The following is a 13,604-nucleotide window of genomic DNA, read 5'->3' as shown; positions in this document are numbered from 1 at the left end:
CCCCAAGGGTTCAGACCATCCCCTAACACCAGCCCTGGCAAGGATGGTGGTTAATGGTCCTTCACAACAACCCTGCGGGGTAGGCTGGCCTGCTTCCCATTTCACAGAGGTGGCACTGAGTCTGAGAGAGGGTCTATGTAGCGAATCCACAGCAGCGGCAGAGATAGGGTTCAAGAGAAGAGCTGTACCTCCTTCACCCCTCCCCAGCTGTCAGATCTGCCCTCCCCCGCCCCCCCCCTTGCACAAAGCAGCAGCAGGTGAGAGAGCCCAGAAGCGCAGTGCACAAAGGGTTAACAGGCTCTCTCCTCACAAGGCTGGCTTAATGACTTTTCTTGGAAGGAGGTCAGCGCTTGGCAGGGGAGAAAGAGAGAGGGACCCGGCAAGACAACTCTGCTTTCTGAATTTGCAAAAAAAACAACAAAAAACCACTCCGCCTGCCCTGGATCTGGCTACTCCGAGTAGACCCGCTGAAATCAACGGCCCTACACATCCACTTGAATGAGTGAAAACAGGCTCATCTAGTCCAGCATTCTCGCCAAATACCCCTAAGAACCTAAGAATCTCGATAGACTGCTTCTGGACTTGGAAGTTCCATGGAAATGCAAGAAGAGCCGGATCACGCCCAGCACCCTGCCCTCACTGCGGCCACCCAGTGGAAAACCCTGTGGGTCTACTCTGAGTAGGATTAGCACCAGATAGAGCCCCTTGCTCGCTCTACCACCACCAAACTCCTCTACGTTTCCTGCCTCCCCCCACCAGCTCCCCCACCCACCTTGATGGCCTGCTCTCTTTGCCCCCCTAAGTCAAGGGTCATCAGGAGCAGGGACCCCCAGACCCACCCCCCCAGAGGCTGTGGCAGCCGCCACCCCCTAAAGCCAAGACACAGCTCCCCATAGAGGGGTTAACTCACGCTCCAGCCATCCTCTACGGATTCCCTCCTCCGAGCAGGGGGCAGCCCGGGGGTCCCCGGGAGGGCTTGCCACTCGGCCATCAGCCTTCCTCCTTCTCCTGCTGCTGTTTCGTGGGTCTCGGGTTCAGATCCTGCCCACACCCGGCCCGGGGCGCTGGAGGCTCTGTGCCTCTGCCTCGGGATGGGCAGCTTCCATGGCGAAAGCTCCCTTCCGCCTCCTTGCTCGCAGGAGCCCGGCGGGGAGAGGAGGGAAGCCAGCTCTGCAAGCCTTCCAGGGGTTCTCCCCTGCCCGCCTGGCGGATCTGCTGGGATCTGCTGCGCTGTGTGTACTCTTTGGGCGTGGAGCCAGGTGCTGCCGGAGGAGAGGCAGGTCCCTGCAGCCGGATGCAACCCTTCCCGGGTGTGTGTGTGTGCGCGCGTGTGTGTAAGAGAGATGGGGGGAGGGAGGCAGAGAGGGAAGCTGGCTGGCTGGGGCCTGGACCACTGGGGTCGCCATGGCAACTGGCCTACACTTGAGGGGGATGAATGGGAGGAGAGAGGGAGTCTGGAAGGTGGAGGGGAGGCGCGTCGCTGCTAGGATTCCCCTCACCTCCAAACAGGAAAAAGAGCTTCTCTCTCCAGGACTCACATCTGGAGAAGGCAAAGTTTCACAGCAGCGAAGAAGAGGATGGAGGAGGAGAAGGAAGAAAGGAGCATCTCCCATCATTTCTCAAAATTTATCATTTGGCATTAAGAAATTGTTTTATTTAAATGCTCATAGTGTGCGGGTCTTTTGTTCCATTCAGAAGTATGATGATGATGATGATGATATTTATATTTATACTTATTTGCTTTTTCAAATCAAAGTTTTACAGTCACATATCCAACATACAACATAAAAACAAGATTCTAAGGCATCTCCTGGATTTCCCTCCTCCCTTTTGTGGGTCCTATTATTAAGTCCTTCCCTCCTGCATCTTTTATAATAATCCAAACATTTTACATCTCCATTATATCCAAAACTCACCATTAATGCTACTAATGATTTTAACTGTTTGCAGTGGTTTTTAAGATAAATAATAAATTCCCCCCATTCCTTATAAAAATTTCGGTCTTCCTGATTTCTGATTATTCCGGTCATTTTAGCCATTTCTGCATAATCCATCAACTTAATCTGACATTCTTCTCTGGTAGGGACTTTATCTTCTTTCCATTAAGATAAATTCAACAATGTAAATAAGTTTTGATGGATGCAATAATGGAAAAGCAATTGGTTGGGACTTTCCATGCTTGTAAGCTGCAAATGCATAATTCTGTGTGTTTATATGTTGTTGTTGTTGTTGTTGTTGTTGTTGTTGTTGTTGTTGTTTTGTGTGTCTGTGTATAAACACACACAAACATATAAAACAAGGCAATGCTTGGGCTAAAGGCCTAAAATTACAATAAGGTTGGACCAGATAATCCATTGGGTCCCCTTTCCAACTCCACAGCTGTGTTTTAAGGAAAGGCTGCTGTGTTCTTACTGTGATTATCTGTATTTTTAAATAAGTATGATATATGTTTGTGTGCTTTGATTTTATTAGGTTTGGATTGCTTTCTAATGCGTGTCTTTCCCCCATGTTTTAAGCTGTTTCTGTTTTATCGGTAATAATGGTGCAATTCTATGATTCTTCAAGGTACAGACTTTCATTCTCTCTTAAGGAATCCAAGATCTCTCAGATACCCAGGACACACACACACACACGTGCGCACAGCCTCCAGCCATAACTCTGTGAAAGCAGAACTGAGGAAATAATATTAATCCTCTCCTTCTCTCGCCCTCCCCTCGCCCCCAACCACCTCGTCTGTATTTGCAATTAAGGCCATCAAAGCAAGTTAATTAGAGAGAATTAAGAGTGCTCTTTTAACCAGTTAATTGATCCTTTAATTGATATGGGGAAAGTGAGGACAGCAGATCCTCAATAGACTCTCAGGTCCTTGAGGCAGGGGGTGGAGGTCTCATGAGGACAGCCCAAGACCCCCCCCCCTCTCTCATTTCCCCCTCTTCTCAGAGTGGAGTTGATTCTCTCACACACCAGGGCCAGAATCTCTTTCAAATCTCGGGATTCTTAAGCCCAGCACAAATGGAGCCATGATGGGCATGGCCTTCTGAGCATGCACCGAGTGCCTCCCTCACCACCCAGCAAGCAAAGCCACCCTCCAGAGACAAACATAGGAAGGTGTTTTGTGCACAGTCGAATCTTCCAATGCAATATTGTCTTAAATACTAGGAGTCTTCCAGCTTTCTTTGAGCCCAAACAAACATGCATTTTGGGGACCCAATTCTTAAATCTTCTGTTTCACAGAGATGTTGGTGTCGTGCCAGTGCAGATTAGGCCAACGCCCAGTGGCAGGTCTTGCCCCGCACCAGCAATGGCTCTCCAGGGATTCGGGCAGGAGATGCTGCCAGCGGGGACTGAACCTGGGGCCTTCCTTCTGCAGGCCCAGCAGGGGCTCTACCATGCAGCTGCAGTCCTTCCCTTAAAAAATGAATCAAGATCCCAGTCCTCATGGTTCTGAAGGGCTGGTTTAAGCAGGACGCTGCCTTAGACTGAGACAGGAGATTGGTCCATCTAGCTCAGTGCTGCCTACACGGACCGGCAGCAAAGGCTCTCCAAGATTTCAAGTTGGGGAGTCTCTCCCAGGGGATTGAGCCTGGGGCCTTCTGCATGCCAAGCAGCTGCTCTGAGCTCTCCCCAGCTTGGAACAAAGGCAAGCTGAGTTCTAAGGAAAAACAGGTTCAAATCCTGGGGAAGGTGTATGGAGTGTTAAGGGAAAATGCCAAGTGAGGGGCAGGTGCGGCTCATCCACCGGAGAAGGTAGCCCATCTAGGAGAAGGAAAACTCTGAGCCTAAACCTCCGCTAGCCCAGAGATCGAAAGAGGACAAAGTCCTGACCAGAGAACAATGGCGGATCAAGTTGATGGATTATGCCGAAATGGCAAAAATGACCGGAAGAATCAGAAATCGGGAAGACCGAAATTTTAATAAGGAATGGGGGAAATTTATAATTTACCTAAAAAAACATTGTAAACAGTTAAAATCGTTAGCGGGATTGGAATGACACTCGTAGTTTAATAGTGAATTTTGGATATAATGGCGATGTAAAAGATTTTGATTATTATGAAAGACGCAGGAGAAAATGATTCATAACAGGACTGACAAAGGGGAGGAGGCAAGTCTGGGAGATTCTGTGAAATCTTGTTTTTATGTTGTATGTTGTGTGTTTGTGATTGTAAAATTTTAATTTGAAAAGCCAAATAAAGAAATCTATAAAAATAATAAATAATAAAATAAACCTCTGCTGCCTTATGCAATATCTCTGAGAGAAAAGAAGGCTCGGGAGTAAATCTCGCACAAATCTGGAGTGGGGTTCCTAAGGTGGTTGGATGGCGCCTTGTACACCTCCTCCCAGCGACTCCTGCTGCCAGGATGGTACCAAACATATTGCTCTGCTTTCTTTTGCAACCCATCAGCAAGTCCTGTCGTCTGGGCAGCCCAGGACCTCCAAACACACTGCCTAGGCTTGTGCCCTGGGGAAGTCACTTCGCTAAGGCAGCAGGGGCTGGGGCTGGGATTCCTCCCTGCATTTCTGCTGGTGGTTTTCACATGAGCCTATCCCCCCGCCACACTCTCCCAGAGGAGGAAGGTGGAGGGGGGCAGGAGATTCCAGGCAGGCACTTCCTTTGCCGAAGGACTCTGCTCCATTGACATTGGCAGCCGCTCTCGGAGCCCCAAACAAGGAGCCCTTTCACCTCTCTGTGTGCCTCATTTGCATCTCAGAGGCGGGAGGGAGGAAGGGAGAAGAGAAGCAAGCCTTTGGGTTTCTGCAGAGGCTGCCTCCTGCTCCTGCTCCTCTTCCTTGCAGGGATGGAGCACTGACTGAACAGCACTCTCTCCCCATTTCAAAAAGGAGGGAAACTGAGTCTAAAACAGGGGTAGGCAACCTAAGGCCTGTGGGCCAAATGCAGCCCAATCACCTTCTAAATCTGGCCTGCGGACAGTCCAGGAATCAGTGTGTTTTTAGATGAGTTGTTTAGTCGTTTAATCGTGTCCGGCTCTTCATGACCCCATGGACCAGAGCACGCCAGGCACTCCTGTCTTCCACTGCCTCCCACAGTTTGGTCAAACTCATGCTGGTAGCTTCGAGAACACTGTCCAACCATCTCGTCCTCTGTCGTCCCCTTCGCCTTGTGCCCTCAATCTTTCCCAACATCAGGGTCTTTTCCAGGGAGTCTTTCCAGGGAGTCGCCTGGAGATTAAATGACACGGGGAGGGGAGAACCATCTACTCCACGTTGAGTTCCTTGGAGAAAAATGGTGAGGTATCAGAGCAGTCACGAAATTAAAAGACGCCTGCTTCTTGGGAGGAAAGCAATGACAAACCTAGACAGCATCTTAAAAAGCAGAGACATCACCTTGCCAACAAAGGTCCGTGTAGTTAAAGCCATGGTTTTTCCAGTAGTGATGTATGGAAGTGAGAGCTGGACCATAAAGAAGGCTGATCGCCGAAGAATTGATGCTTTTGAATTATGGTGCTGGAGGAGACTCTTGAGAGTCCCATGGACTGCAAGAAGATCAAACCTCTCCATTCTGAAGGAAATCAGCCCTGAGTGCTCACTGGAAGGACAGATCCTGAAGCTGAGGCTCCAATACTTTGGCCACCTCATGAGAAGAGAAGACTCCCTGGAAAAGACCCTGATGTTGGGAAAGATGGAGGGCACAAGGAGAAGGGGACGGCAGAGGACAAGATGGTTGGATAGTGTTCTCGAAGCTACCAGCATGAGTAGGATGTGGTTTTTATTTAAAATGCATATCTTGGGTCACTCCATGCACCGTGTCCATGGACAACCTCGGAGGACGGGGCTGAAAGGGTGGAGTGGGAGAGATGGCCTCTTCCATGGTCAGAGCCACCGTTCAGCTGGCCATGAGCAAGAGGAAGATTCAGGCCACTAGAGCCGCCCTTACACTGACCCCATCTGCTGTGCAGAAAATAAAACAACTGCTTAAAGACAAACCTGACCATGCAGGCGTTAAAGTTGGTGTCCGTACAAGAGGCTGTAATGGGCTTTCTTATACACTAGAATACACAAAATCAAAGGGGGACTCTGATGAGGAAGTAGTACAGGATGGTGTTAGGAGTGTTTATCAAAAAGAAAGCGCAACTCACACTTCTAGGAACTGAAATGGACTATATAGAAGACAAACTGTCCAGTGAAGTTGTCTTCAATAACCCAAACATCAAAGGAACGTGTGGTTGTGGATAAAGCTTTAACATTTATAACGTCAGGACTGTCACTTTTAAGACCACAAAACTGCTTTCTGAAGTAATCACTCAGTGTGTGTGTTTTCACATCTTTAGGCTTTGTAATATACAGCTGCCTTTCCAGGAGAATAAAAGTACTGTGTTTTTAAAAATAAAAAATGCATCTCTGGGTTATTTGTGGAGCCTGCCTGGTGTTTTTACATGAGTAGAATGTGTGCTTTTATTTAAAATGCATCTCAGGGTTATTTGTGGGGTGTAGGAATTCGTTCATCCCCCCCCCCAATAGTCTGGCCAACCACATGGTCTGAGGGACAGTGGACCAGCCCTCTGCTGAAAAGGGTTGCTGACCCCTGGTCTAAAACAAGGATTTGGAGATGGGCGTCAGAAGCAACAGCCTCTGCAGGCAGGCAGGCCCTGCAGTGGTACACCCTCTGACACACACACACACTCCGGTTTTTAAAATTATAATTTGGGTTTATCAAAAAGAAGACATGCCACACGAATCTCATTTCTTTTTTTGATGGAGTTACAAGCTTGGTGGATCAGGGGAATGCAGCGGACATAGTGTATATTGATTTCAGTAAGGCATTTGACAAAGTCCCCCATGGTATTATTGCAGAGAAGCTGGTAAAATATGGACCGGGTGAGATAACTATTAGGTGGGTTTGTAGCTGGTTGACTGACCAAACACAAAGAGTACTCATTAATGGTTCCTCGTCATCCTGGAAAAAAAGTTAGCAGGCTTCTGTCCTGGGCCTGTTGTTGTTCAACCTCTTTAGAAATGACTTGGATGAAGAAATTGAGGGGATGCTCATCAAATTTTCAGATGACACCAAACGGGGAGGGGTAGCCAATGCATCTGAAGACAGAATTGGGATTATTCAAAATGAAATTCAAAATGAATTTCAATAGGGCCAAATTTAAGGTTTCTGCTTTTCAGCAAGAAGAACCAGACGCACAAATGTAAGATGGGGGACACTTACTAGTAGTACATGTGAAAAAGATTTAGGGGTTTTAGTGGACCACAAGCTTGACATGAGGCAACAGTGTGATGCAGCAGCAAAAAAGGTGAATGCTATTCTAGGCTGCATCAACAAAAGTCTAGTGTCCAGATCAAGGGAAGTAATAGTACCACTCTTTTCTGCCTTGGTCAGATCACACCTAGAATACTGTGCCCAGTTCTGGGCGCCTTAATTTAAGAAGGATGTTGACAAGCTGGAACGTGTGCAGAGGAGGGCAACTAGGATGATCAAGGGTCTAGAAGCCAAGCCTTATGAGGAACGGCTGAAGGAGCTAGGTATGTTTAGCCTGGAAAAGAGGTGGATGAGAGGAGATATGATAGCCATCTTCAAATATCTAAAGGGTTGTCAAATGGAAGATGGAGCAAGCTTGTTTTCTCCTGCTCTGGAGGGTAGGATTCGAACCCATGGCTTCTAGTCACCTTTATCAAGATCACTGGAGGAGGTCAGTGATTCTTTTGAGCAGGGCTGGTTGGAGGGTTTCCTGCTCTGGAGGTTGGGACTCGAACCCATGGCTTCAAGTTACAAGAAAGGAGATCCCGACAAAGCATCAGGAGGAACTTTCTGACAGTCAGAGCCGTTCGACAGTGGAACAGTCTCCCTTGGGAGGTAATGGACTATCCTTCCTTGGAGATTTTTAAGCAGAGGTCGGATGGCCATCTGCCATGGCTGCTTTAGTTGAGATTCCTGCATTGCAGGGGGTTGGACTAGATGACCCTTGGGGTCCCTTCCAACTATATGATTCTATGAATTTCCTGCTCTGCAATCCCCACCACCCTTGCAGGATAAATGCCAAGCGCATGGAAGAAAAGATGCTAAGAACATCAGAGGAACCTGCTGGATCAGGCCAACGGCCCATCTGGTCCAGCTTCATGTTTCACAGCGGCCAAAGCCTGCGAATTGCCCAAACCCGCAAGCAGGACCTTGAGGGCAACAGCAACAGTCATTCCTTCTGCAGTTCCCAGCAAGTTTTGTTCAGAAGCATCAGTACCTCCCAGTAGCCACTGACAGCCTTACGTGGGTTTGGGCAATTCTCTGGGACGCCGGTGGCGCTGTGGTCTAAAGCACAGAGCCTAGAGCTTGTCGATCAGAAGGTTGGCGGTTCGAATCCCCGCAACGGGGTGAGCTCCCGTTGCTCGGTCCCTGCTCCTGCCCACCTAGCAGTTCAAAAGCACGTCAAAGTGCAAGTAGATAAATAGGTACCGCTCCAGCGGGAAGGTAAACGGCGTTTCCGTGCACTGCTCTGGTTTGCCAGAAGCGGCTTTGTCATGCTGGCCACATGACCCAGAAGCTGTATGCCGGCTCCCTCGGCCTATAGAGCGAGATGAGCACTGCAACCCCAGAGTCGTCCACAACTGGACCTAATGGTCAGGGGTACCTTTACTGGGTTTGGCAGCCATCCAGTCTGTGCTGTGTGCAGAAACCCCTTTCTTTCTCAATCCCAAACAGTTTCACGGGATGCCCACCAGCTCATCTACCTCGAACAACGGAGGAGAGACGGTGCCCATCGCTGCCAGGCAGCAAGGCGGCCAAGCAGGGATCCTGCCCCAAACGCCAAAGTGGCCCCTTGCTGGGCCAAGGGCACGGCCTCCTCCTCCTCCTCCTCAGGAGCCCTAATGATTCAGGCTCTCCTCACCCCAGAGACCTGCGGGGGCGCCTCCGTTGCCATGGGGACCACCCACAAGCTGGAGCTATGCATCACACACACGGGCAGGCGGGCGGGGGGGGGGAGTTGCGCATGGAGGACGACTCAAAGCATTGCAAGCCTCATGAAGCAGCAAGCCCCTTCCCCCACCCGCCTGGTAACAAGACCCCCAACTTGGGGAGTGAGCTGGAGGTGATGGGCATGGAGGAGGAAGGAAGGAAGAGGGCAGAACTGCAGGTCCCGGGCCACAGGGAGGTTAGGCTGGCCTCAACCAGAGCCAGGGCTTTTTCGGCCGTGGCCCCCATCTGGTGGAACGCTCTGTCACAAGAGACTAGGGCCCTGCGGGGCTTGACATCTTTCCGCAGGGCCTTCAAGACAGAGCTGTTCCGCATGGCCTTTGGTTTGGACTCAGTCTGACCCCCTCCTTTGGTAATCCTCACAGAATTCTAGCCCAATGGTTGCCATTAATTTGATTTGAACTGATTTTATAACGAACTGATTGAGGTTGAATCCTGACAAGGCAGAAGAACTATTTTGGGGGGACAGGGGGCAGGCGGGTGTGGGGGATTCCCTGGTCCTGAATGGGGTAACTGTGCCCCTGAAGGACCAGGTGCGCAGCCTGGGAGTCATTCTGGACTCACAACTGTCCATGGAGGCGCAGGTCAATTCTGTGTCCAGGGCAGCTGTTTATCAGCTCCACCTGGTACGCAGGCTGAGACCCTACCTGCCCACGGACTGTCTCACCAGAGTGGTGCATGCTTTAGTTATCTCCCGCTTGGACTACTGCAATGCGCTCTATGTGGGGCTACCTTTGAAGGTGACCCGGAAACTGCATTTAATCCAGAATGTGGCAGCTAGACTGGTGACTGGGAGTGGCTGCCGGGACCACATAACACCGGACCTGGGAGATCTGCATTGGCTCCCAGTACGTTTCCGAGCACAATTCAAAGTGTTAGTGCTGACCTTTAAAGCCCTAAACGACCTCGGTCCAGTATAGCTGAAGGAGCGTCTCCACCCCAATTGTTGAGCACGGACACTGAGATCCAGCGCCAAGGGCCTTCTGGCGGTTCCCTCATTGTGAGAAGTGAGGTTGCAGGAAACCGGGCAGAGGGCCTTCTCGGTAGTGGCGCCCGCCCTGTGGAACACCCTCCCTTCAGATGTGAAGGAAATAAGCAGCTATCCTATCTTTAAAAAACATCTGAAGGCAGCCCTGTTTAGGGAAGTTTTTAATATTTAATGTTGTGCTGTTTTTAACACTTGATTGGGAGCCGCCCAGAGTGGCTGGGGAAACTCAACCAGATGGGTGGGGTATAAATAAATTATTATTATTATTATTATTATTATTATTATTATTATTATTATTATCATCATCATCATCATCATTAGAATGCTGTATTATTTTACTGTTGTTAGCCGCTCTGAGCCCGGCTTTGGCTGGGGAGGGTGGGATATAAATAAAATTATTAATTATGATGATGATGATGATGATGCAACCAGAGGCAGGTAGAGTTGGCAGGCTCCTTCTCCAGGTTGCCTTGCTGGGTGAGACACACAGGTTTGGTCTCCCTTGACATTACTCACCTTTGTGGAGAAGGGAGCTTGCTTTGGGTTGCTTCGTAACCAGAAGCCGCTCGGTGCCCACCTACAGCACTCCCGGTCTTCTGCCCACAAAATAATGCAAGATTCTAGTCCTCATGGATTTGAGTCAAGGGCTGATCGTCATACTTAGGGGCCTGATACAGAGTCAGACCACCTAGCTCTGTATTGCCTACACGGACTGGCAGCAGAAAGACTGGAGATTTTGCCAGGGAATGGCACCTGGGGCCTTCTGTGCTGGCAAGTGAAGCAGCAGGGGGTTGGGCTAGATGTCCCGCTGGAACCACTGCAGAACCAGCCATCTTCCTGACCCACAGTTTGAGGGCAGGGCAGGGCAGGGCCTTTAAATAAAGCCGATCTGCTCCTTGCAGTTCGTTGCCTAAGCGGCAGGTTGGTGGCAGAGAACAAGACCCACTGGCAGCCTTGCAGGGGTGTTGTGTCGCAGCTGGGCAGCGAAGGGGCTGCGAGAGGCTACTCTTGGGCACTTTTGCTGAGCCAGTGAAATAAATAAATAAATATAAATAAATAAATAATTTATTTATACCCTGCCCATCTGGCTGCGTTTCCCCAGCCACTCTGGGCGGCTTCCAACAGAACACTAAAATACAATAACCTATTAAACATTAAAAGCTTCCCTAAAGAGGACTGCCTTCAGATGTCTTCTAAAAGTTTGACAGTTGTTTTTCTCTTTGACATCTGATGGGAGGGCGTTCCACAGGGCGGGTGCCACTACTGAGAAGGCCCTCTGCCTGGTTCCCTGAAACTTCGCTTCTCACAGTGAGGGAACTGCCAGAAGGCCCTCGGCGCTGGACCTCAGTGTCCGGGCAGAACGATGGAGGTGGAGACGCTCCTTCAGGTATACTAGACCGAGGCCGTTGGCTCCGTTGGCAGAGCACAAGACTCTTAATCTCTGGGTCGTGGGTTCAAGCACCATATTGGGCAAAGAGATTCCTGCATTACAGGGGGTTGGACTAGATGAACCTCAGGGGTCCCTCCCAACTCTACAATTCCCCCCGAAAATGAAAAGTGATGGGGACTCTTACCTTGGGGTGGCGGAGAGCAGCGTGAGGGAGGTTGGCGCCAAGAGAAGGCAGTTCTAAGGGGCCGCTGAAGGAGAAGCTGGCTGGCCCATCTCTGTGTTTGCTGGGGAAAGAGAGAAAGTCCTGTTAGAAGAGGGGACAGAGTCCAGGAGCCCAAGGGTTGCGGGTTCGAGTTCAGCAGAGATGGAAAACGTCCAGGCCGTCTGGAGCGGATCTGAATGTGGAGGCGACCCTTTCACCCAGCTAGACTATTGGTTCCTCTAGCCCAGTATTGCCCGCAATGACTGGCAGCAGCTGCAGACAAGGAGTCTCTTCCCCAGAGATTGAACCTGGAACCTTCTAGAAGCAAAGGCACACGAGCTTCCATCCTCTAAAAATAAAATAAGATCCCAGTCCTCATGGTTCTGAATCAAGGGCTGATTTGAATAGAAACCTAGGAAGCTGCCATCTATCCAGTCAAACCATTGGGCCCATCCAGCCCAGTACTGTCTGCACTGACTGGCAGCAGCAGCTCTCCAGAGTCTCAGGTAGGGAGCCCTACCTGGAGATGCTGCCGGCAGGGATTGAACCCGGAACCTTCTGCATGCCAAGCAGGGGCTCTTCCACTGAGCGAGGGCCCTTCCCTTAAAACACAGGAAGGTGCCTTCTACCAAGACATTGGCTTCATCTGCCTCAATACTGTCTACACTGGCTGGCAGCCGCTCGCCAGGGTTTAAACCTTTAATAATAATAATAATAAATTTTATTTATACCCTGCCCTCCCCAGCCAAGACCGGGCTTAGGGCGGCTAACAACCAATAATAAAAACAAATTGATTAAAATGCAATTTAAAAAACAAGATTAAAATACAACATTAAAACATTAGGATGCAGCCTCTTCACAGGAGGAGAAAGGGAAAAGAAAGAGGGGGAGGGAATCAAACTGATTCTAAGCCAAAGGCCAAGTGGAACAACTCTGTCTTACAGGCCCTGCGGAAAGAAATCAGATCCTGCAGGGCCCTGGTCTCATGAGACAGAGCGTTACACCAGGTCGGAGCCAGTGTTGAAAAAGCCCTGGCTCTGGTTGAGGCTAATCTGACTTCCTTAGGGCCTGGGACCTCAAGGGTGCTGCTATATATGGACCTTAAGGTCCTCCGTGGGGCATACCAGGAGAGGCGATCCCGTAGGTACGAGGGTCCTAGGCCGTGAAGGGCTTTAAAGGTCAAAAGCAGCACCTTCAATCTGACCCTGTACTCCACCGGGAGCCAGTGCAGCTGGAAAAGCACTGGGTGAATATGCTCCCATGGCAGGGACCCCGTGAGGAGCCTCGCTGCAGCATTCTGCACCTGCTGGAGTTTCTGGTTCAGCTTCAAGGGCAGCCCCACGTAGAGCGAATTACAGTAGTCAAGCCTGGAGATGACCGTTGCATGGATCACTGTGGCCAGGTCGGGGCGGGAAAGGTAAGGGACCAACTGCTTGATGCGGTGAAGGTGGAAAAATGTTGCCTCGGCTGTTGCTGTAACCTGCGCCTCCATGGAAAGGGAGGCGTCAAGGATTACACCCAAGCTCTTTGAAGCTTTCTGGCTCCTAAAAGCATCTCAAGGAGGAAGGAAGTGGGGACCGTACAGTGGTACCTCAGGTTAAGTACTTAATTCCTTCCAGAGGTCTGTTCTTAACCTGAAACTGTTCTTAACCTGAAGCACCACTTTAGCTAATGGGGCCTCCCACTGCTGCTGTGCCGCCGGAGCACGATTTCTGTTCTCATCCTGAAGCAAAGTTCTTAACCCGAGGTACTATTTCTGGGTTAGCGGAGTCTGTAACCTGAAGCATACGTAACCTGAAGCGTATGTAACCCGAGGTACCACTGTAATCATAGAATTGCGACAGTCATAGTTGAAAGGATCCCAAGGGTCATTCAGCCCAACCCTTTGCAATTCAATCGTCCCAATTGGTGAATCATCTTTCCCCTTCACTGAGACATTGGCCTTTGTTTTTTCTATTTTTCTTTTTTTAAAAAAGTAATATTTATTAAAGTTTTAAAGGTTACAAAAAGAAAAAAGAGAAACCACCAAATTAAGCAAAAACAAGACAACACATCACAATAAGGAAAAAGAAAAAAAAAGAAAAAGAAAGA

General features: G+C 49.7%; 1 protein-coding gene and 1 pseudogene across 7 annotated transcripts in view; one reads left to right on the top strand and one right to left on the bottom strand.

Moving 5' to 3' along the window:
- RAP1GAP (RAP1 GTPase activating protein) overlaps nucleotides 1-13,604 on the bottom strand; it is a 110,250-nt gene that overhangs the window by 46,197 nt on the left and 50,449 nt on the right. For 4 of the 6 annotated variants that reach the window (XR_014551804.1, XM_083629396.1, XM_083629397.1 and 1 more), the window contains exon 3: nucleotides 11,496-11,595. Coding sequence is in view for 4 of the 6 variants with exons in the window: in XM_083629396.1 (XP_083485522.1) it covers nucleotides 11,496-11,595 (100 nt within the window). In the remaining 2 variants the exon portion in view is untranslated. Of the gene's footprint in view, nucleotides 1-910; nucleotides 1,383-11,495; nucleotides 11,596-13,604 lie in introns of those variants that run through there. The other 2 variants (XR_014551805.1, XM_083629398.1) reach the window with 1 other exon arrangement.
- LOC310768089 (iron-sulfur cluster assembly 1 homolog, mitochondrial-like) lies at nucleotides 5,755-8,828 on the top strand (annotated as a pseudogene). The gene is made up of 2 exons: nucleotides 5,755-6,211; nucleotides 8,661-8,828. The product of its transcript is annotated as an iron-sulfur cluster assembly 1 homolog, mitochondrial-like (transcript).

The sequence above is a fragment of the Podarcis filfolensis genome, assembly GCF_964270895.1.
Source record: "Podarcis filfolensis genome assembly, chromosome: 8".
In the NCBI taxonomy this organism is placed as follows: domain Eukaryota; kingdom Metazoa; phylum Chordata; class Lepidosauria; order Squamata; family Lacertidae; genus Podarcis; species Podarcis filfolensis.
Note: the sequence above shows the minus strand (reverse complement) of the source record. Positions and strands in the feature narration are given on the sequence as shown.